Source organism: Arachis duranensis, chromosome 1 (assembly GCF_000817695.3).
Source record: "Arachis duranensis cultivar V14167 chromosome 1, aradu.V14167.gnm2.J7QH, whole genome shotgun sequence".
NCBI classification, from domain to species: domain Eukaryota; kingdom Viridiplantae; phylum Streptophyta; class Magnoliopsida; order Fabales; family Fabaceae; genus Arachis; species Arachis duranensis.
In genome coordinates this window covers 35,687,996-35,710,067 of record NC_029772.3, presented here as the reverse complement: position 1 = coordinate 35,710,067, position 22,072 = coordinate 35,687,996, and the positions used below count along the sequence as shown (strand labels likewise).

The window sequence follows — 22,072 nt, the reverse complement described above, 5'->3', positions numbered from 1 at the left end:
TATGTAATGTGAACTTCTTTTTGAACAACATTTTTAAGTGTTGTAGTTTATTTTTTTTCTTTTTTTGTGTGGTATTAATGCAGTTGATCTAAATCAATTAATTTAGTGATTAATTATAAGATGAGTATAAATCAATTAATTTGTAGAGAATTTGATATCACCTTTGTATATGTTTTCCAAAGCATGTTATCAATCACTTTTACTATTAATTAATTGTGCTCAATGCAATAATATTGCAGGAAGCATTTTCTCTCTCTGATTCTAAAGTTCTTGAGTGAGTGATGCACTCTATTCTTTTACTTATTGGAAACCTCTTCACTTTTAAAAAAGAAAACCTACTAATTCTAGACTTGCATTTACCTGATTTGTTGGTTTTATTTATATCTTTTTGCATATGTATATTTTTATGAAAATTATTTGAGGCATTTGTATAATGAATCCCACTTGTTTGAATATAATTAACAATTATGTGTTTTTTGTTGTTTCAACTTGTCAAGTGGCAAGAACTTGATGTAATACAATATATATACACTAACTCTATGGTAACCTTTGGTACTCTCTTAAACTTTGGTCATAAATTCTCCGTGACTGAGATATTCTCTTGGTGATACTGCTCAAGTATTTTAAGTATTAATTGAGATCAGATTTAATAATAATGTTTCCTACACTTGGTATTTCTACTGACATTTTGAGTTCCGTGTATAGTGAAATAATTGTTGTTCTGTTCAGCATTTAACTGTTTATATATAGCTGAAGGTTTGGCATTTGTTAATAATGTATATTGGGTGCATTTTGATGAAGTATTTTCTGACAAGGTAATTTAGCTTCTTTATTCTACAACTTCATCATTTCTTTAAAATGGTTGTGAATTTTACTTCAAACCTGGACTGCTCCTGTGTGATACAGAAAAGATGCAATATTATGACAATTCAATCATTTTCATGATTCCTATATAAGTTCTAGTTTCATTTTCTTGATTGGAATGTATGTAATGCATATTAATATTGAGTTGCTTGTGCCCATGCAGATCAATAAATTAAATAAATAGTCGCAATAAGAAAGCTTAAGAGCCGAGACAAAAAGGAAAGTGCATTTGAATTGGCGAGAGAGAGTGAGAGAAATGGGTCAGGCATTTCATCGAGCATCTGGAAGAATACGAACTTCATCCGAAGTTATTATTTCCAAACCTAAGAAGGTTGTCGATCCACCGCCGCCACGGAAGGTGGATGTTTCCAAGACCATCGCACAACCACAAGACACACTAAACACCGATAAGTTACTTGAAAGATTTTATGGTTCCCAAAAATTTTTAGCTCCTTTCATTTCCTTCTTTACTTAGAAAACCGTGGAACTTGTGCTATATTCAGTAGTTATTATTATCATTATTTTTTTTACCTTTTTCTTTTTAATTGTGGATTTTGACTTCACAAACTGTGAGTTTGTGATCGCTAATGGTGCTGTTTGATGGCATCGGTGGTGGTTGTGTTTGTTTAAGATGGTGACTCTAAAGTTAACTTGGAGAATGTTCTAGAAGAAAGAGATCCAAAATATGATTCCATGCTTGGTTAAATGCTTGATAGAATTACTACAAAGCCTGGGGGAAAATCCAAAATGGGTGAGGTTAGTTTCTTTTTCATTTTAATTCCATACAAAACTTGTTAATACTGTTTTATCATTAACAATGAAATTAACATTGCATATGATACAAAAATATAAAATTCAGATAATAAATAGGATTAGCTTTATCGTGATTGGTTTATTAGTGAATTGTTATCATTGAGTTTTGATTCATTGATTCTTCTCTATGAACTGTTAGTCTGTTTCCCAGTTGAGCTTGGCTTCATTCTTACTCTTGACATAATCAGATTCTCATTTGTTTGAGTCTTCATTTGAACCTATCAAGTATGTTAAGGCACTTAATATTCTAAAATTTACTGAGTTCATAGTGAATAACACAATTTGAAAGGTCTAAGCGCTGCTCTTGCTGCGAAATTTACTGTGTGGCAGCCTAATCATGCAGTTGATACTTTTTTTACAGCCTTTTGTGGTAGAGAAATTTAGGATGCCTATGCCAAAGTTGCGAGATACAAAACTGAATTCTGGTAGCACTACACCAAATAAGTAATTAACAAAACAAAGGTAATTAGATGAAAAAGATATGATGATAAAGTAGAGAGAGTGGTCAGTGTGCAGATTTGCTTTACTTGTGATAACTAATGGTGGCAGTAGTAATAGCAACTAGGACATAGTATAGAAAAAGAGAATTTTGAAGATTTTTTACATGTGAAATGAACATGTGAATTTTTATGGCAAGTGGTGGTTGCGCCTGGAGGTTGTTGGAGCAGGTTTAAGATTTACTCAACAATACAAAAAATGTTGAAAATTTGAGGGTTTATTTTCACCTTCATCTTCAAGGCTTAGCTCAATAATAAGAAATTCACATATAAAGGTTAGTCTTTTCTCAAGTTTTAAACTTGAATGTAGATTATACATTAGTTGTTCTAAGTAATTGGAATCATGGGGTTAGTTTTATCGAGTTTGAAGGAACTTTTTCAATGTGTTAATCTGGGGGGTGTTTTTTTATCTCCTCAGCAATGATGGCTATATTTATCCCTATAATTTAAAACGAGGTACATAATAAAGCATTATTCCTTACTAGTTTAGATTTCTGGTATTATAAAGTATTTGAGTAATTAAGTTATTGCAATCATAAACCATCTACAAGGGATGTTAATGTATGTGATATTAGGAAAATTTACTATGAGCCGTGGAAATTGGAACCAAGGTTAATAACTTAATAAGGGAGTGTGGGCAACACTAACAGGTAGTATTAATATTATAATATTAGTTTGTTCATCTAGAATATTGTTCATTGATGCATGATTTGTCTTATTTAGGTTTTTAGCAACACGTGATCACAAGAAATTGTTGAAGAAGACAAGAGAGAGTTTCTTGTGTTAAAGAGTTGCTTCTGAAGCAATTGCTGAAGTTGAATACTATTGAGGTTGAAGGTGAAGCGAAGTTGCAGAGAAAATTTGAGAAATAAGTTACAAGTACAATTGTTAGGTTTACATGTTTGGATTAAGTTGAGATTTTTTTAATTTATATTTTATGGATTATACTATGTAAAACGTGTAGAATTTAACTTTTGAAATACATTGTTGTTATTTTTGTAAAACTTGTGGAATTGAGTTTAAATTTGTTGAAATGTAATGTTATTTATTATTTTGTTGATAGACACATATAAATTATTATTTAGAATAGAAATATTTTTTTACAATATTTAATAAAAGAAAACTTTGATGTTGGAGAGATTATGACAGTTTAAAACAGTCATAAATACAAGAAAAAAACTATCACAGGAATAAGTAACTTAGTAACGATTTTAAATCGAAAAACTATCACTAAAAATATTATGACGGTTTAAATAGTCACTAAATATGCCTAAAAACGGTCATAAGAACTAGTAACTTAGTGAAAGTTTCAAATAGTCTCTAAATATTGTGACGGTTTAAAATAGTCATGAAATATAAGAAAAATCTGTCACAGAATTTAGTAATTTAATGACAGTTTCAAAACATCACGAAATATAGCATAAAAAACACCTTTACAAGTGTTACAAATTAGAGACGGTTTTATAATTTAAAAACCGTCACAAAAAATTTAGCGACACTCCTTACCAATGGTGCTCCAAAATCGTCACTATGTTAGCTAGCAATGCTCAAATCTGTGATACTTTTTTTAACCATCGCAAAACCATTTAGTGACCGTTAAAAGCGTCACCAAGCATTAAAAAAAACCATCACCAAAATACTATTTTGTTGTAGTGATAGGAAGGAAGGTAGCATTGTCGACGCTATTGTATGGTATGAAAAACTTTTTTTTGTAACTTATATCCTATATTTGATTGCAAAAGAGAGAATGAAATTCTGATAGTTTAATTTTATTTGAATGAAATGTTGTTTGATTTTGCCCTAATGTTATTTGTGCCATAGTGATTTGCATTGCAATGGAACAGGTGTCTCTATTTGTTTCCATGTTGATGGCGATGTGTTTGTTGTGGTTAATAAACTCATTTTGAATGTGTTTAGGCTAGAATTTGTAGGTGTTTTATGGTTTAGCGTTGTTATTTTTGGAATTTGGTTAAGGTTTACGAACTGTGATCGGTGGAGATAAACATGCATCAGGCTACATTTTTTAAAACAGAGTTAATGGTATGTATTGTTTCCAATTATGTACTGCAAAGGATATGAATGTTAATTTTTCTGAATTTGAAATTATATTTAAAAAAGACATCAATTTTTTTTCAATTACCTATATTGGTCTACTTCTCAGAAATAAGATTATGCATTGTCATGAGATAAAAAATGGAGATAAAAAATTGTTCACATTCTAAGTAGCATGAAAAACAATACTTGGCTGATAAGTTTACTTGTATGGTATTATTTAGGTAATACTCTTAGAGAATATAAATGCTAATTTTCCTTATATGCTATTACTAATGAATTAAACTTTTTGTTTAAACTCTTATAATCAAACAGTGTAGTTGTTTTTCATTTTGGGATTAGGCTTAGTGTTATCTTTATTCTTTTGTAGATTGAAGGACCTCCAATGACATTTTTGTTTCACCACGGTGAAAAGTTTAAAACCGATAGAAGGGGAAGAATTATTTATGAATTAGATCACACAAAAGTGTTAATGGGTGTTGAGGTAGATTCAGTACATGTTTTTTTAGGAAAGGGGTATTATAAGCAGTTAGGATATGCGAAAGTGAACAACTGTGTTTGGAAGGTCCCCTGGTTGCCTTTGGAGTTTGGCTTGAAGAAGTTAGACGTTGATGCTGATTTCATTGTGATGATCAAGCCTTGTAAGAGGAATAACAATGTTATTAACATATACTTTGAGCATGGGGTTTCAGAACCACAACTGGTGTAGGGCGTGGATAAAGATGTAGCAGCACTTGCAAATGATGAAGGAAAGAGAGTCCCAAAGTCTAGAAAACTTATTCTCATCCCACAGTATCTAGAAGTGAGTTAATACCTTCATTGTTACAACCCAACAAAAGCTCTTCTCAGCCCACAACAAGATCACAGCCCAAAAAAAACTAACATGGAGGCCGAAAAACTGGTAGAGCAACCCCCTTCGAAGCCCACTTTGGTTCTAAAAAAGAAATCCTCTCAGCCCAAACCAAATCCTACTTTGGCCATACCAAAGCCATGCTTAGTTTCCCCAGAGCCTTCCAACATCCCAGTCTTTGGAAAAAATAAAGAGAAGTTCAGGAAAGGTGTTAAAATAAGATTTGGAAGATATGTTAAAAAGACCACACTAGAAGGTGATGCTGACTTTGATGACTCATATGAGAGTTTTGAGGACATACTATACCAACCTAAAAAAATTGTGGGAGACCAAGACAATGGCAATGATAGTGTGGGAGAAATTGGCACCCTTATAGCTTCAAAGAAGGGTATTTCAGAGGAAGACAAGGATCTACTTCGTTGGAAGATCGGAATAAAGAAATTGACATCGATGATTCTAACTATGAAGGAATCGAATCTGATAAGAACACTGATTCAGGTAATGACTCTTGTTATTAGAATTCAAAATAATATAGACCACTATTTTATGCATAACTTAGAAAGAGTATGCGGTTAGATTTTGTTTATTTATCATATATTATTTGATGGTTAGGTTCGGACGATGAAGATGAATATGAAGCGGACTATGAAGGTGGATCTAATGCTAACTCATGGCACTCGAAATAATCGAATAAGGTGTTGGACTCTGACAACGAGAAACCACGTATGTTTCCAAGATACAATGATAAGACAAGATTTGGAAATTTGAAGTTTGAGGTTAGTATTGTTTTTAATAGCAAACATGACTTTATGGCTGCCACTAGAGACTATACAATACAATGAGGTAAGAATATAACATTCATTAAGAATGACAAGGTTAGATGCAGGGTTGTTTGTAAGAATGAGGACTGTCCTTGGTTAGTATATTGTGCACTCAACAAACAAGACGGATCATAGTAGATTAAGACTCTTGTTGATAACCATACATGTGGAAGAAAGAGGAAAAATAGGGCTGCCAACCAAGAGTGGACTGTGAATAAATTGTATCCTAAACTTGGAAAATATCCTACAATAAAGCATAGAGAGGTTTATGCTTGGTTTGTTAGGAAATGTAACATTAGACTGAACAGTACATGCATCACAAGGACTTTGAAAACAGCTAGAAAAATTATGCAAGGTGATGAGATAGCACAATATGAAAGAATTTGGGATTACTCACATGAATTGCTCACAGCTAACCCTGGATCTAGTGTTAAGGTTGGTGTCATTCCTATTCTTGAGGGGGCCCCAGAGTTTGAGTGATTTTATGTTTACCTCGATGCTTGTGAAAAAGCGTTTACAACGGGATGTAGACCGCTGATAGGCTTAGATGGTGCCTTTTTGAAGACTTTGTATGAAGAACAGATTCTGACTGCATGTGGCCAAGATGCTAACAATTATATATTTGTGATTGCATATGCTATAGTAGATGTGGAGAATAAAAACAACTGAAAATAATTTTTGGAACTTCTGTACTCTGACCTTGGAGACTACAAAGAGTATAAATAGAATCTCATCTCAGACATGCAGAAGGTAAGGACCAATTTGATAATCGAAAAGATATTTCAGGACCTTTTTGAATAGTTGTGTTATCTTTTGAGGGCTGTTTTGATTTAATGAATAATACTTGAAGGACTAAATTATTGTGTATATCTTTTCATGAATGCTTATGTTTTATGGTTTAATCCCATCCATGTAGGAGGTCATGCCCAAGGTTAATCATAGATTCTGTGTATGGCATCTACAAAAAAAATTCTCAAAGCAATGTGCCAGTTTGGAATTAAAGGATTTGGTTTGTGAGTGTGTTAGATTAAGGACCAGGGTGGACTTTGAGAGAAACATGGCAAGAGTTAAAGTCATTTATTAGGCTGCCTGGGAATATCTAGACAAGTGGCTGAAGGAAGCTTGGACGAAGGCATAAGTGATGTTCCTAGGTTGGATAACATCTGCAATAATGCGAGTGAATCGTTCATTGCAAAAATCAAGCATGAAAGACACAAGCCTATATTGACATTGGCTAAAGAAATCAGAAGGATTATCACAAAGAGCATGATTGATAACTGACTGAAGCTAATGGGTTATCAAGGCATTATTCCTCCGATGCAACAAAGTAGACTTGAGGGATTGATTAAGCTATCTAGGAATTGGGTTCCTCATTGGTCTGGTGATGAAAAAGAATGTCATTATGAGGTACAAGGCTGGCCAATTAATATGATTGACTGGTTGTGGACTTAGATAATCACGCATACACCTGTAGGTTCTGGCAACTCATAGGTATATACTCCAATTCAATTTTATTGTACTCAGCGATTGCAACCATACAAGATACGCATGATAAGAGGCCAGAGGAGTATTGTCATGAATGGTTAAGGATGAAGTCATACAGAAGAACCTATGCTTTCAATGATAACCTAGTCAAGGGACAAGATCTTTGGGAGAAAACACCATCCCCAGCTCTCATCCCGCCCCCAATTAAGCCTAAGCCAGAAAGGCCAACAACAAAGAGGAGAAAAGATAAAAATAAAGGCCCTTCCGGCACAAGGTCAAAGATGAAGCGAAAATACAATCCCATCAGGTGCATGTTTGATAAACCACTATTTTATGGTTTATCTCATGCTAAATTAAGTGGTTTTTATTAGTTCTTTGCACACTTATTCATACAAACTGCATGGTTTTACAAATCCTTCCCAATTTTGTTCTATGATTGAAAACTTGCTTCCTAAGCCTTTAAATTGTTAATCTTTAATTCTCCTTTATACCATTTGATGCCGTGATCTGTGTGTTAAGTGTTTTCAGATTTTATAGGGAAGGAATAGCTTAGAGGATGGAAAGGAAGCTTGCAAAAATGGAAGGAACACAAGAAACTAAGGAGCTGACCAGCGAGGATCAATGCGCACGCACGGCTCATGCGTGCGCGTGACTTGACGCATTTCACAGCGATGTGCATGCGTAACTGACGCGGACGCGCGACATGCGCAGAAGACCATCGACGCATACGCGTGACTGACGCGTACGTGTGATTAATGTGTACGCGTGACGTTCGTAATATGCTGCAACTGCAGAATTCGCTGGGGGCGATTTTGGGATGAGTTTGGACCCAATTTTCGGCCCAGAAACACAGACTAGAGCCAGGGAATAGCAAAGACTCAGGAGACATTCATATTCACTTAGTTTTAGTTTTAGTTTTGGAAATCTTGGAGAAAATTTACCACTTCCTCTAGGGTTCTTCATATTCATAGATTTCCTAGTTTTATGCTTTGGATTGGATATTGAGAAGAGTTACTACCTCCGTTGAAGTCTCTATCATTATAGTTTGTTTTCTTATTCCCTTACTCTTTTATTTCCCATTTATCTTGTTCAGAGCTACATATGGATACCTTCGATTTTGGAATTTATTAATGCAAAGAGTATTTTTCTATTTAATTTCTTTATTTGCTTAATTATCTTAATTCAATTTTAATTACCATGTCTTCTCTATACTCCCTTTACATGTATGCAAAAATGGCATCCATGTCAATGGAGTAGGCTGTCAACTTGACTTTGGAGTTGATTAATAGGAGACCCTTGAGTTGGAATACTCAAGAGTTAACTTGTAATTGGAAGTTGTTGGCTGGCTCTCTAGTCACTAACGCTAATCCTTTCCAAGGGAGAGGATTAGGACTTGTGAATCAGAGTTAGCTCAATTACTTGACTTTCCTTTATTCAGTAAAGGTTAACTAAGTAAAAACAACAACCTCTTACTATTACTCTTGGGAAGAACCAACAAGGATAGAACTTCCGATCAATCTTCTCCTTGTCAAGGCTTTTTATTTTAATTATATAAAATCTCTCTTTAATTTTCACTGCTTTAATTTATAATCATTTTATTTTTTCCACTCTCCAACTCTTCAATTTCTGAGAAAACTCCTGACCAATAAATAGCACTCTCTTAGCAACTCATTGGGAGACGACCTGCAAATTATATTCCCAGTATTTTATTCTTAATTTGTGACAACTCTTTCTAAATTGATAAGCGGAATTTTCGTCGGTTAAGAACTGTACTTGCAACGTGATTTCTATTATAAATTCTTAATCGGCAATTTTCCGCCCGTCAATTTTTGGCGCCGTTGCTGGGAGTTGCAACAGTATGCTAAATTATTGGTTAGTGTAAATATTTTTAAATTTATATATTTGCATATTTTATTTTCTTTTATTACCATGAGATGTATGTTTCTTTCATTGAATGATGCATTCACTACCTGATCCGAGCTTAGTCGCATTTGATCCTGAAATCGAAAGAACTATTTCATGTATTAGACGAGCTTGGCATCGGTTAGCCTCTGAGGACGGTAAAGTGGTTACTACCAATTCAGCAGTCTTATTTGAGGGCGAATCTGAAGCGCCATTTGAGGAAGAAACAAGCTCCTCTTCTACTAATTTTGTTAATTTACATGCAGGTAATATGGCAGAGCCCAGAAGGATTACTCTCCAGGAAGAAGGGGCTCCAGACGTCACACTACAACCATATCAAGCACGTCATCCAAATCTGGCTGCAGATTTTAAACTGAATACTGCGCTAATCAACCTACTGCCTAAGTTTCATGGCTTACCTGCTCAAGAGCCTATCAAGCACCTCAGAGATTTTCAGACAGCCTGCTCAACTGTTAGGCATCATGGTGCAGATGAGACTACTATTTTGCTTCTGCCTTCCCGTTTTCTCTTGAGGGAAAGTTAAGGGAGTGGTTCTACACTCAACCTAAAATAGTTGTTACAAACTGGGATTTTCTCAGAAGGGAATTCCTGGAGAAGTTCTTTCCAGCAGAGGTTATAGATAGACTGAGGAAAAAAATTTCCTGTATTATCCAAGGCGAGTCAGAGACTCTTCACGAGTATTGGGAGCGCTTTAATAACCTCCTAGACTCATGTCCCCACCATAAGATTGACAAGTTGGTGTTAATTAGCTATTTCACACAAGGCATGAAGCCTCAAGACAAGACTACATTAGATGCGGTGAGTAATGGCTCTCTGAAGAAGTACAAGACGGCGACAAAAGCATGGCAACTGATCGCCGATCTAGTTGAGTCTACCCGAAATGCAAGGCAGAGGAACAATCACCCTAAGGCTATTGTGGAGGTTTCCCCTAGTAGTGATAATGTTGCTCTCACACGGACTCTGGAAGAGATGACCAACATACTAAAGCAGCTACAGTTGAATCAACAACAACCTCAGCCTCCCCCACAACAACAGTGTCAACAGCTGGTTCCTCAGCGAGTGTACAGAATATGTGCCTACTATACTCATTACACTGATGAATGTCCGCAACTCCAACAAGAAGACAACACTTTGGCAGCTATCCATAATTTCTATGACCATCCGAATCAAGGATACTATCAACAAAGCGGTAATTATAACCAACGTGGGAACTACAATCAAGGTTGGCAAGACAACTCCAACCAGGGATGGAGAGATAACTCCAACCAAGGGTGGAGAGGTAACTCCAACCAAGGATGGAGGGACAACTACAACCAAGGAGGCAGAGACAAGGGTGGAAATCAGAGGTGGAACAACAACAGCAATCAGCAGAACTGGTATCAACAGAACCAAAACCAGCCTTACCGAGCACCTCACCAAAGCCAAGCCCACGGACCGCAACACAACCAGCAGCATACCCCTCAAATTACTTACCCCTTCCTCTTCCAATGACGAGTTGCTTCACTCTATTGCGCAAGGACAAAAAGACATTCAGAACACACTTAACTCTACCATAAACGGTCTGAACTCTACTTTACAAGCTCTCGTCTCCCGGATGGAATCATTAACTACCCCCAACAATCAATCTTCAAGCTCCAGTGCACTCTCTTCTCAACCTTTACCCAACCCCAAGGGTGGAATCAGTGCCATCACTTTGAGGTCCAGAACCACACTGTAAGAGAGGAGTCATGAGGAGATAAGCTCAAAAGTAGACATTCCAGTTGAAGACATTGTTGAGGTAGAGGATGTTGAAGAAGAGGATGAAGTACAAGACATGGTTGAAGAAGAAGCGGCTCAACCGAGGAATGGAGCACCAAAGGTAGATGAAGCCACTAGAGATGCCATCTCCATTCCCTTTCCACACCTTGCTAGGAAACCCAGAAAGCAGATGGAGCTAGACCCCAAGATGGTGGAGATCTTTAAAAATATTGAGGTAACCATTCCCCTTTTTGATGCTATTCACTAGGTACCTAAGTATGCTAAGTTTCTAAAAGATTTATGCATAAATAAAGATAAAAATACATGATTTAGAAACTATTACTCTAGGTAGCTCTATTTCTGCTTTAATGGGTGCCATACCGGAAAAATATGGGGATCCAGGTCCATGCATGGTTACTTGTACTATTGAGGGTGTACAATTTTTTGACTGCATGTGTGATTTAGGTGCATGTGTGATTATTATACCATTATCTGTATATGATGTATTGAGGCTCCCTTCCTTAAAAAGGTCGACAGCACGGTTTGTTTTGGCAGATAAAATCATAATCTCGGTGGTTGAAATTGCTGAGGATGTGCTGGTGAGCATTAAGGGGCTCACATTCCCTATTGACTTCTACATTTTGGAGATGCCCCCTAATGACTCAAAAAGACCATCATCCATCCTGCTTAGAAGGCCATTTCTAAAGACCTCAAGGTTCAAATTGGACGCCTTCTCAAGAACTTACTCTTTTGAGATAGATGGCAGAGCAGTGAGCTTCAACCTGGATGAAGCTTTGAAGCACCCACCGGAAGATCACTCCATCTTCTAGTGTGATATTATTGATGAGACCGTGGCTGAAGTCCACCAGGAAGAAGTGGAAGGGATGAACATGGAGCAAGGTGCAAGTGTGGAAAAACACTCTGAGCTTCCTGAAGATACCTTGCCTCCTCCAATGGCCCCAGATAATCAAGTGCCTAGCCATGAGCAGAAAATAGAGTTGAAGCCCCTTCCACCCCACCTCAAGTATGCTTACCTTGAGGATAATCAGAAGCTCCCAGTTATCATTACAAAGGAACTCACCTCCCAACAGGAGGAGCAGTTGCTTGGTGTGCTGAGAAAGCACAAACAAGCTATTGGGTGGAGCTTGGCGGATATAGTAGGCATCAGCCCTCAAGTCTGCGAGCATCGTATATTTTTAGAAGAGGTAGCAAGGCCTGTCTGTCAACCCTAAAGGCGGCGAAACCCCACCATTCTAGAGGTTGTCAAGAAAGAAGTGACCAGACTGCTTGAAGCCGACATCATCTATCCAATCTCGGATAGTGAATGGGTCAGCCCAGTACAGGTGGTACCAACGAAGTCTGGCGTCACAACAATAAAGAATGAGCATGGGGAACTCATTGCAACTAGAGTGTAGAACTCCTGGAGGGTGTGCATTGACTATAGGCATCTCAACCAGGCTACTCGTAAGGATCACTACCCACTGTCTTTTATCGATCAGATGCTTGATCGCCTATTAGGTAAATCACACTACTATTTTCTAGATGGTTACACTGGCTATTTTCAAATTCATATAGCTCCTGAAGATCAGGAGAAAACTACTTTTACATGTCCCTTCGGAACGTATGCATATAAGAGGATGCCTTTTGGCTTATGCAATGCACCAGCTACGTTCCAAAGATGCATGATGAGCATTTTCTCAGATCTTCTTGAGAACTGTATGGAAGTTTTCATGAATGACTTTAGTTTGTATGGTGATTCGTTTAACCTTTGCCTGGATAGTTTAGCTAGAGTATTAGACATGTGCGTTAGTTCAAACGTTGTATTGAATTTTGAAAAATGTCATTTTATGGAAAAACAGGATATTGTTCTAGGTCCTGTACTTTCTAATACTGGTATTTCAGTTGATCCCGCAAAAATAGATGTCATTTCTGGTTTACCTTACCCCTCCTTCGTGAGGGAAGTCCGTTCGTTTCTTGGTCATGCAAGTTTCTACCATCGATTTATCAAGGACTTCAGTAAGGTAGCACTACCCTTATCACGACTGCTGCAGAAGGATATTGAGTTTGAGTTGAGTGTGGACTGCTGATAAACCACTATTTTATGGTTTATATTGTATTCAAATGAGTGATTTTATCAAGCTTTTCACCCACTTATTCATAGGATTTGCATGATTTTACAATTCCTTCCTAATTTAGTTCTATGATTGAAAACATGCTTCTTTGGCCTTAATTTAGCTAATCTTAATCCTCTCTTATTACCATTCAATGCCTTGATCTGTGTGTTAAGTGTTTCAGGCTTCATAAGGCAGGAATGGCTTAGAGAATAAAGAGGAAGCGTGCAAAAATGGAAGGAACACAAGGAATTGAGGAGATGACTAACGAGAAGTCACGTGGTCGCATGGCTCATGCGACCGCGCAAAATGGAAGAAATCAGAGTGACGCGTTCACGTGCCTGACGCAACCGCGCGGATTGGAAGCTGCACGAATGACGCGAAAGCTTGGACGACGTGCACGCGTGGTACGAGAAATGCTAAGTGACGCAAACGCGTGGACGACGAGGACGCGTGACGTGCGCGATCTGCAAAATTACAAAAGTCACTGTCAGAGATTCTGGGCCGCATTTCAACCCAGTTTTCGGCCCAGAAACACAAATTAAAGTCAGGGAACATGCAGAAACTCAACATACTTTCATAATTCACTTTTTAGGTTTTAGATGTAGTTTCTAGAGAGAAAGGTTCTCTCCTCTCTCTTAGGATTTAGGATTTTAGGATTTCTATTAGTTTAGTTCAATTCATCTTCATTCCAGGTTCTATGTTCCTTCAATATTTATTTTCTACTTTTATTTACTCTAATACTTTTATTTCTATTTGAATTATGTTGCCCAATTGGCTTATGAACCTTTCCATGTTATGACTTGAATTTATGTTTAGACGTAATTTGATATGTGTCAGATTTATGATTGCTTTATTTACATGAATGCTTTTAATTTAATTTAGAATTTTTCCTTTTGGCTTGGGTTAAATAATTGGTGACGCTTGAGTTATCAAACTCAAAGTGTTGACTGAAAATTGAAATTCTTCAAGAATTAATTCGAGATCCAATAACTCTAACTTTTCCCAAGGAAAGATGGAATTTGAGGATTCGAATTAATTTATCCACTTAACTTACCTTCATAGTTAGAGGTTAACATAGTGGGAGAAAAATCCAGTTCTCATCACAATTGATAAGGATAACTGGGATAGGACTTCTAATTTCTCATACATTGCCAAGAGATTTTATAATTATTAATTTATTTTCCTTTATATCTGTGCCCATTGCCCAAATTCCAAAATCCCCAATTTACAAAACTCATAACCAATAATAAGAACACCTCCCTGCAATTCCTTGAGAAGACGATCCGAGGTTTAAATACTTCGGTTATCAATTTATTTAGGGGTTTGTTACTTGTGACAACCAAAACGTTTGTAAGAAAGGTTGATTGCTTGGTTTAGTAAATATACTTACAACGAGAGTTTATTATAACCTCTAAACCATCAATCTTCAGTTCTTCAAAATGGCGCCGTTGCCGGGGAATTGCAAACGTGTGCCTTATTATTGGTTATTGTAAATATTTTTCCAAAAAAAATTCAGATTTTTATTTTAAAATTTTTTTTATCTTATCTTATCTTAGTTTTAAATTTCAAAAATCTTATCATATTTTTTTTTCAAAAATCATATCTATTTCAAAAATCTTATCTTATCTTTTTTCAAAAATCATATCTTTTTCAAAATATTTTCTTTTTTATTAATTTTTATTTTTATTTTATCTCACTACTATGAACTCTCACCCCTTTGGCTATGAGTCTGGTTACAATTATGTTGCAGGAAGAGGAAATTACTATGAGAACAGGCATCAAGGTTGGAACAATCAAAGATGGGAGGAGCCACAAGGATTTGATCAACCCTCATGGCAACAACCACCCCCAATGGACTATCAACAACCATTCTGTGATGCATATCAAGGCAATGGCTATGGTGAGCACTCTTTTGACTATCAACAACCACCACCATACGCCTATGAACTCCCTCCTCAATATAGCTTTGGACCACCATACTCACAAGTCCCTTTTCACCATTCACTTCCATATGACCCTAACCCTCAACCACCATACCAACCACCTTATGAGCCATATGAACCATATATAGAACCATCCCGATTGAAATTACCTTACCAAAGTTATTGGAAACCCCTCCCCCTAAGTTACCATCATCCTTCACAACATTCAAGTGGGTAAAATTCATATCCCTTAGCTTTTTAATTCCACTTGAATATGGGCTACTGGAGACGGATGGTCAACTTAGAGCTCTTTGTGGCATAAAGAGTAAGAGGAAGATGGACAGTAGTAAGAATTGTCCTGCAAGGTTCATTATGGTTGGAAGCTTTAAGTTTAAACGCAAGGGTTGGTATAAAGCTCAACTGAATGGGTCTAGGAAGCTGTTTGGATGTCTCAGTGAGAATTCCGACTGTTCACCACCCAAGTGGAAAAATGATGATCAACAAGAAGATGGGTGCAAAGGCAAGGTCTGGGACCCCGGAATTCAGACTAAAAATCAATACTCTTGGGGCCTTGTCACTTGCTTTAGCTTGCTTGAAGGCTTTCTGCACCTAGTTTGGGATCCCGGAGGCTGTGGGAATTTCAAACACTGGTGGAGATTCTTGGATGAATACAAGCACAAGCCGCCATAACAAGAAGCTCACTAGGATGTCCAACTTAAGGACTTTAACTAAAAGTGCTAGGTGGGAGACAACCCACCATGGTATGATCGTTCCTTTTTCATTTTTATTTAGTTTTATTTGTTTTTGAGTTTTATTTTATTTTATTGTATTGAACCTAGAGTTTTGCATAACATTCATATTAGCATTGCATTCTGCATATAAAAAAGGGGGAAGCCGCGACACGACAGCGTCGCCGACGCGACCGCGTCGCAGGTGGCTCAGAGAGAATGATAAATCGAACAGAGAGTCAAGCAAGAGCATGGCTGGAGGCATGCCCGTGGCACAAATCGCCCCCACGCAAACGCGTCGCTGACGCGTTTGTTTCACATGCGAAACATGCCTCCCACGCGTCCGCGTCACCCATGCGGCCGCGTGACCTGGTAATCGACGTAAAAAGGGTGTATGGCCGAAAGTTGCACTAGAATTGGGCTGGACTCGTCCTAGCAGCACAAGCCCTGCCACACGAATGTGTGCCTCACGCGTCCACGTCAATCCCCATAATATGGCCTATCATGCGATCGCGTCACCCACGCGGCTGCGTCACCCAAAATCTTGGCAAAATGAGTTTCAAATAGAAAGTTGCGCGAGCGCGCGGCTGCCCTCGTGCTAGTAGCACGAATTCACTCACACGACCGCATGCCCCACGTGGCTGCGTCACTTGACAATAGCGCCAACCACGTGAACGTGTCCCTCACGTGTTTGCGTCGCCTGCGCCGCACAGTTTATCCAAATCAGCCAAGGTATCTCATCTTTTCTTCCCCAAATCTAAATCTTTTCTTTCCCTTCTTATTTCTTTCTTCCTTCCTTTCTTTTTCTTCTTTTTTCTTTTAATTGGTGTTGGAAATTTATTTGGGTCATTATTTCCCATATTTTGCTTATGGATTATTTGGGATTTGTTTAAACAATTATATATTATTATAAGGGTGCTTGCATGTTCTAATTAATATTTTCCATACCTTATTTAACATGCATGCTATGTGTTTGTGAAAACGCCCATATGGCATTTTGCACTATTTTTAGATTTCTTTTAAATCTACTACTCTAAATGCCTGCTTTTCACATAACCCCTTCTCTATTTTATTATTTAAATATAATTATTTTTTACAAACATATTATTAGTTTGGAGGACTTGGTAATCCAACTTGGACATTGAATGCTTGATCTATGCTACTCATGCCTTTGCTAGCATGCCAATAAACATCTTGCATTTAACTGTCATCACATGCACTTACTATATTTCCATTGATGACTTTTCACATGTAGTCATGACCATGTGTTAACATCATTCTTCTTTACTGTGCATTGATTACCACCTTTCCCGCTCTCTTCCTTGCAGGATCCCCTAGCTTTACTTGTTACTTTCTTTTTTCCTTTTCAGGATGGCCACCAAGAAGGGTACAGAGAAAGCTACTCCCAAACCACCGGCAAGGAAAGGAACAAAGAGAGCACCAGCTGAGGAACAACAACCCCCGTCCACTTGTACATCTTAGCATGCACCGAGGACGGTGCAATCTTTGAGTGTGGAGAGGTCGATACCGATCTCCATGGGTTAGTTACTCTTCTGTCTCAACATCAATGGTTTATTTTCCTTGTTAGTTGTTGCATTTGCATGTTTGTTTGATTTTTTGCATATTTTGCCACTTGGTTAAAGTAATATTTTCTTTTTCAAGAAATTTTTATAGTATTTCACTAATTTAAATTGAAAAAATTTGTTTGAAGTTGTATTTGAAACATGGTTTTTGAGCTAAAGAACACACAACCTGTGAGATTTTGAGCTTAATTGCATGGTTATATTTTTTAACTATAATATTTTATTCTTGTGTGTTTTCTTCTCTATAATTGCAATCTTTACTTTGTTTCATTCTATATGTCTATTATTTAGTATATTTACATGCTTGCATATGATTGAGGCCATTGTTTGATTCTAGCTCACCATTCCCAAATTAGCCTACCTTTACATAACCCTTGTTAGCTCCCTTGAGCCATTAAATCCCCTCTTGTTTTATAACCACATTACTAGCCTTAAGCAGAAAAACAAAATAAAAATCCCAAGTTGAATCCTTGGTTAGCTTAAGATAGAAATTGTGTAATTGTTTAAGTGTGGAAAAACTTTATGGGAACACGTATGATAAAAACAAGGTAGAAAGTTAAAAAGAATAAAGATATTTCAAAATAAAAATTTTTTTGGAAAGCATGCTCATGTGAAATCAAAGTAATTAAATTACCATGTGCATATAAAAAATTTTTTTAGTATTTAAATAAAGGGGATACAAAAGAATGCCCCAAATGCAAAATAAAGCAATGCACATGGGACAAAATTAAAAAATAAGTTTTGATACATGAGCATGTAATACAAAAGTGGGAAAAATTTGGGTAGCTAGGTAAAGAATTTTAAATTTTATAAAGTATGTATATGTTAGGTGAGATCTTAGACTAATCAAGGATTCACTCTGTTAGCTCACTTAGCCTTATATATACATCCCCACCTTTACCTCAGCCCCATTACAACCTTGAAAAGACCTCATGATGTTTGTATTAGTATACTAAATATTTGTTGATTGGTTAGCTGAAGAACAAAGTTTAGAAAGTATGATTAGAGAAGATTAGAGTAAAGTACCCTATACACTTGAGAGATTAGAGTGATATACACTACCAGTGAGGGTTCAATGCTCGATTCTATGTTCCCTGCTATTATGAGCTATCTTCTTACAAGTTTACTTATTTTCACTGTATGATTTGAATTAGTGAAATCCAGTTCATATTTATTCTTGAAGGATTTATTTACTTTTTTTACCAAGTAGGTAGAAATATTTTGCATGTAGTTGCATTCACATTCATAGGCTGCATTGCATGAGTCTTGCCTTTCCCTATTCATTTATTTGGTCTCCTTGAGTTTAGCATGAGGACATGCTAATGATTAAGTATGGGAAGATTGATAAACCACTATTTCATGGTTTATATTGTATTCAATTGAGTGATTTTATCAAGCTTTTCACCCACTTATTCATAGGATTTGCATGATTTTACAATTCCTTCCTAATTTAGTTCTATGATTGAAAACATGCTTCTTTGGTCTTAATTTAGCTAATCTTAATCCTCTCTTATTACCATTCGATGCCTTGATCTGTGTGTTAAGTGTTTCAGGCTTCATAGGGCAGGAATGGCTTAGAGAATAAAGAGGAAGCGTGCAAAAATGGAAAGAACAAAAGGAATTGAGGAGATGACTAGCAAGAAGTCACGCGGTCGTCTGACTCACGCGACCGCGTGAAATGGAAGAAATCAGAGTGACGCGTTCGCGTGCCTGACGCGACCGCGCGGATTGGAAGCTGCACGAACAACGCGAAAGCGTGGACGACGCGCACGCGTGGTACGAGAAATGCTAAGTGACGCGAACGCGTGGACGACGTGGACGCGTGACGTGCGCGATCTGCAGAATTACGGAAGTCACTGTCAGAGATTCTAGGCCGCATTTTAACCCAGTTTTCGGCCCAGAAACACAGATTAAAGTCACAGAACATGCAGAGACTCAACATACTTTCATAATTCACTTTTTAGGTTTTAGATATAGTTTCTAGAGAGAGAGGTTCTCTCCTCTCTCTTAGGATTTAGGATTTTAGGATTTCTATTAGTTTAGTTCAATTCATCTTCATTCCAGGTTCTATGTTCCTTCAATATTTATTTTCTACTTTTGTTTACTCTAATACTTTTATTTGTATTTGAATTATGTTACCCAATTGGCTTATGAACCTTTCCATGTTATGACTTGAATTTATGTTTAGACGTAATTTGATATGTGTCAGATTTATGATTGCTTTATTTACATGAATGCTTTTAATTTAATTTAGAATTTGCCCTTTTGGCTTGGGTTAAATAATTGGTGACACTTGAGTTATCAAACTCAAAGTGTTGACTGAAAATTGGAATTCTTCAAGAATTAATTCGAGATCCAATAACTCTAACTTGTCCCAAGGAAAGACTGGAATTTGAGGATTCGAATTAATTCATCCAGTTAACTTACCTTCATAGTTAGAGGTTAACATAGTGGGAGAAAAATCTAATTCTCATCACAATTGATAAGGATAACTGGGATAGGACTTCCAATTTCTCATACCTTGCCAAGAGATTTTATAATTATTAATTTATTTTCCTTTATATCTGTGCCCATTGCCCAAATTCCAAAACCCCCAATTTACAAAACTCATAACCAATAATAAGAAGACCTCCCTGCAATTCCTTGAGAAGACAATCCGAGGTTTAAATACTTCGGTTATCAATTTATTTAGAGGTTTGTTACTTATGACAACCAAAACGTTTGTAAGAAAGGTTGATTACTTGGTTTAGTAACTATACTTACAACGAGAGTTTACTATAACCTCTAAACCATCAATCTTCAGTTCTTCAACTGCATGGAAGCGTTTGATAAGTTGAAGCTCGCCTTGACTCAAGCTCCGATTGTGAGAGGACCTGACTGGATCCAGCCATTTGAGATAATGTGTGACGCCTCCAACTATGCAGTAGGAGTGGCGCTGGCTCAACGCGACGGTAAAGATCCTTTTATAATTGCTTATGCTTCCAAGACCTTAGACGCTGCTCAGTCTAATTATACTACCACTAAAAAGAGCTTCTGGCTATTGTTTTTGCTTTGGATAAATTCTGAGCTTACTTACTTGGTACTAAGGTGGTAGTATACTCAGACCATGCAGCTCTAAAATATTTATTAGCTAAGAAAGAGTCCAAACCAAGGCTAATACGTTGGATACTGTTGCTGCAAGAATTTGATTTAGAAATCAAAGATAGGAGTGGTTCCCAGAATTTAGTGGCGGACCACTTGAGTTGCCTTGAACACATTAAGAATGACTCCACTCCTATCAAAGATGATTTTCCATTTGGTAGCTTGCACGCCATATCTGAAGTAGTTCCTTAGTACGCACCTATAGCTAATTATCTGGTCAGTCGTACCTTCCCTCCTAATTTTACTAAGCATTAGAGGGAAAAGCTTAAGAGCAAGTCAAAATATTATATATGGGATGACTCATATTTATGGAGATGTGGTGCTGACCAAGTAATTAGACGATGTGTGCCACAATCAGATTCCAGTCCATTTTAGAGGCCTGACACTCTTCTGAGAATGGTGGACATTTTGGCCCTCAAGGAACAGCTAGAAAAATTTTAGACTGTAGATTCGGTGGCCCACACTATTTCAGAATGCAACTGCTTTCTGCGAATCTTGCTCCCCATGCTAAAGGTTTGGAAATATATCCAAGAGAGATGAGATGCGCCAACAACTTATGTTGTTCTGTGAAATTTTTTATGTTTGGGGCATTGACTTCATGGGTCCAATTCCAAATTCTCATGGTTTCTTATACGTACTGTTAGCTATTGATTATGTTTCCAAATGGGTGAAAGCAATTCCTACCCGAACTGATGATGCTAACACTGTTGTCTCCTTTGTTTAAAATAATATTATATATCGCTTTGGATCACCACAAGCAATCGTGAGTGATCAAGGCACCCACTTCTATAACAGAAGATTAACAGGTCTACTGAAGAAACATGGGAATGTTCACAAGGTGGCAATCGCTTACCACCCCCAGACCAATGGGCAGGCCGAGGTGTCAAGCAGAGAGATAAAGCATATCCTGGAGAAGGTCGTCAAGCCTCATAGAAAAGATTGGAGTGCCAAGCTTGCAGATGCGCTTTGGGCATATTGGACGGCGTACAAGACACCAATTGGAATGAGTCCCTTCCGCCTCGTTTATGGAAAGGCTTGTCACCTCCCAGTGGAGGTGGAGTACAAGGCTTTCTGGGTGGTAAGGGAATGCAACATGGGATTTGAAAAAGCCGGTGCTGAAAGGAAGCTGCAACTAGCAGAATTGGAGAACCTTCGCCTAGAAGCCTATGAGAACTTCAGGCTATACAAAGAGAGGGTGAGGGCTGTGCATGACAAGAATATTAAGCGAAGAGAGTTCAGACCTGGGGAGTTAGTTCTCCTTTACAACTCCAGGTTGAGACTCATGCCAGGCAAGCATAGATCAAGATGGTAAGGCCTCTACCGGGTGGAAAAGGCTGAGCCATATAGCGCCTTCCACCTGAGTCATCCTTCCAGCTCCAAATTCATCAAAGTCAATGGCCACCACTTGAAGCTATATCATGGTGAGAAAATGAAGAACAATAAGGAGGTACAGGTTTTCCTTTTAGAGGATCCACCAACAGAAGAAGACTGAGCCTGTGGACCATTGACGTTGGAATTTTTGCTAGTAAAGAATTTTATAAA

At 37.3% G+C, this 22,072-nt stretch overlaps 1 protein-coding gene across 1 annotated transcript; it reads left to right on the top strand.

Annotated features, from left to right (window-relative positions):
• Positions 1-20,204: 20,204 nt before the first annotated feature.
• Positions 20,205-21,842, top strand: LOC127747773 (uncharacterized). The gene is made up of 2 exons (XM_052262387.1): positions 20,205-20,392; positions 21,326-21,842. The coding sequence occupies exons 1-2, from the start codon at positions 20,205-20,207 to the stop codon at positions 21,840-21,842; spliced, it is 705 nt and encodes a 234-aa protein (XP_052118347.1).
• The last annotated feature ends 230 nt before the right edge of the window (positions 21,843-22,072 follow it).

What these genes read in the sequence shown, in the direction of transcription:
- LOC127747773 (XM_052262387.1), top strand. Translation starts at nt 20,205, where the DNA reads ATGGAAGCGTTTGATAAGTTGAAGCTCGCCTTGACTCAAGCTCCGATT. An exon ending in AAGACCTTAGACGCTGCTCA is followed by an intron (nt 20,393 to 21,325) that starts GTCTAATTATAC and finishes CTTCTATAACAG; the next exon opens with AAGATTAACAGGTCTACTGA.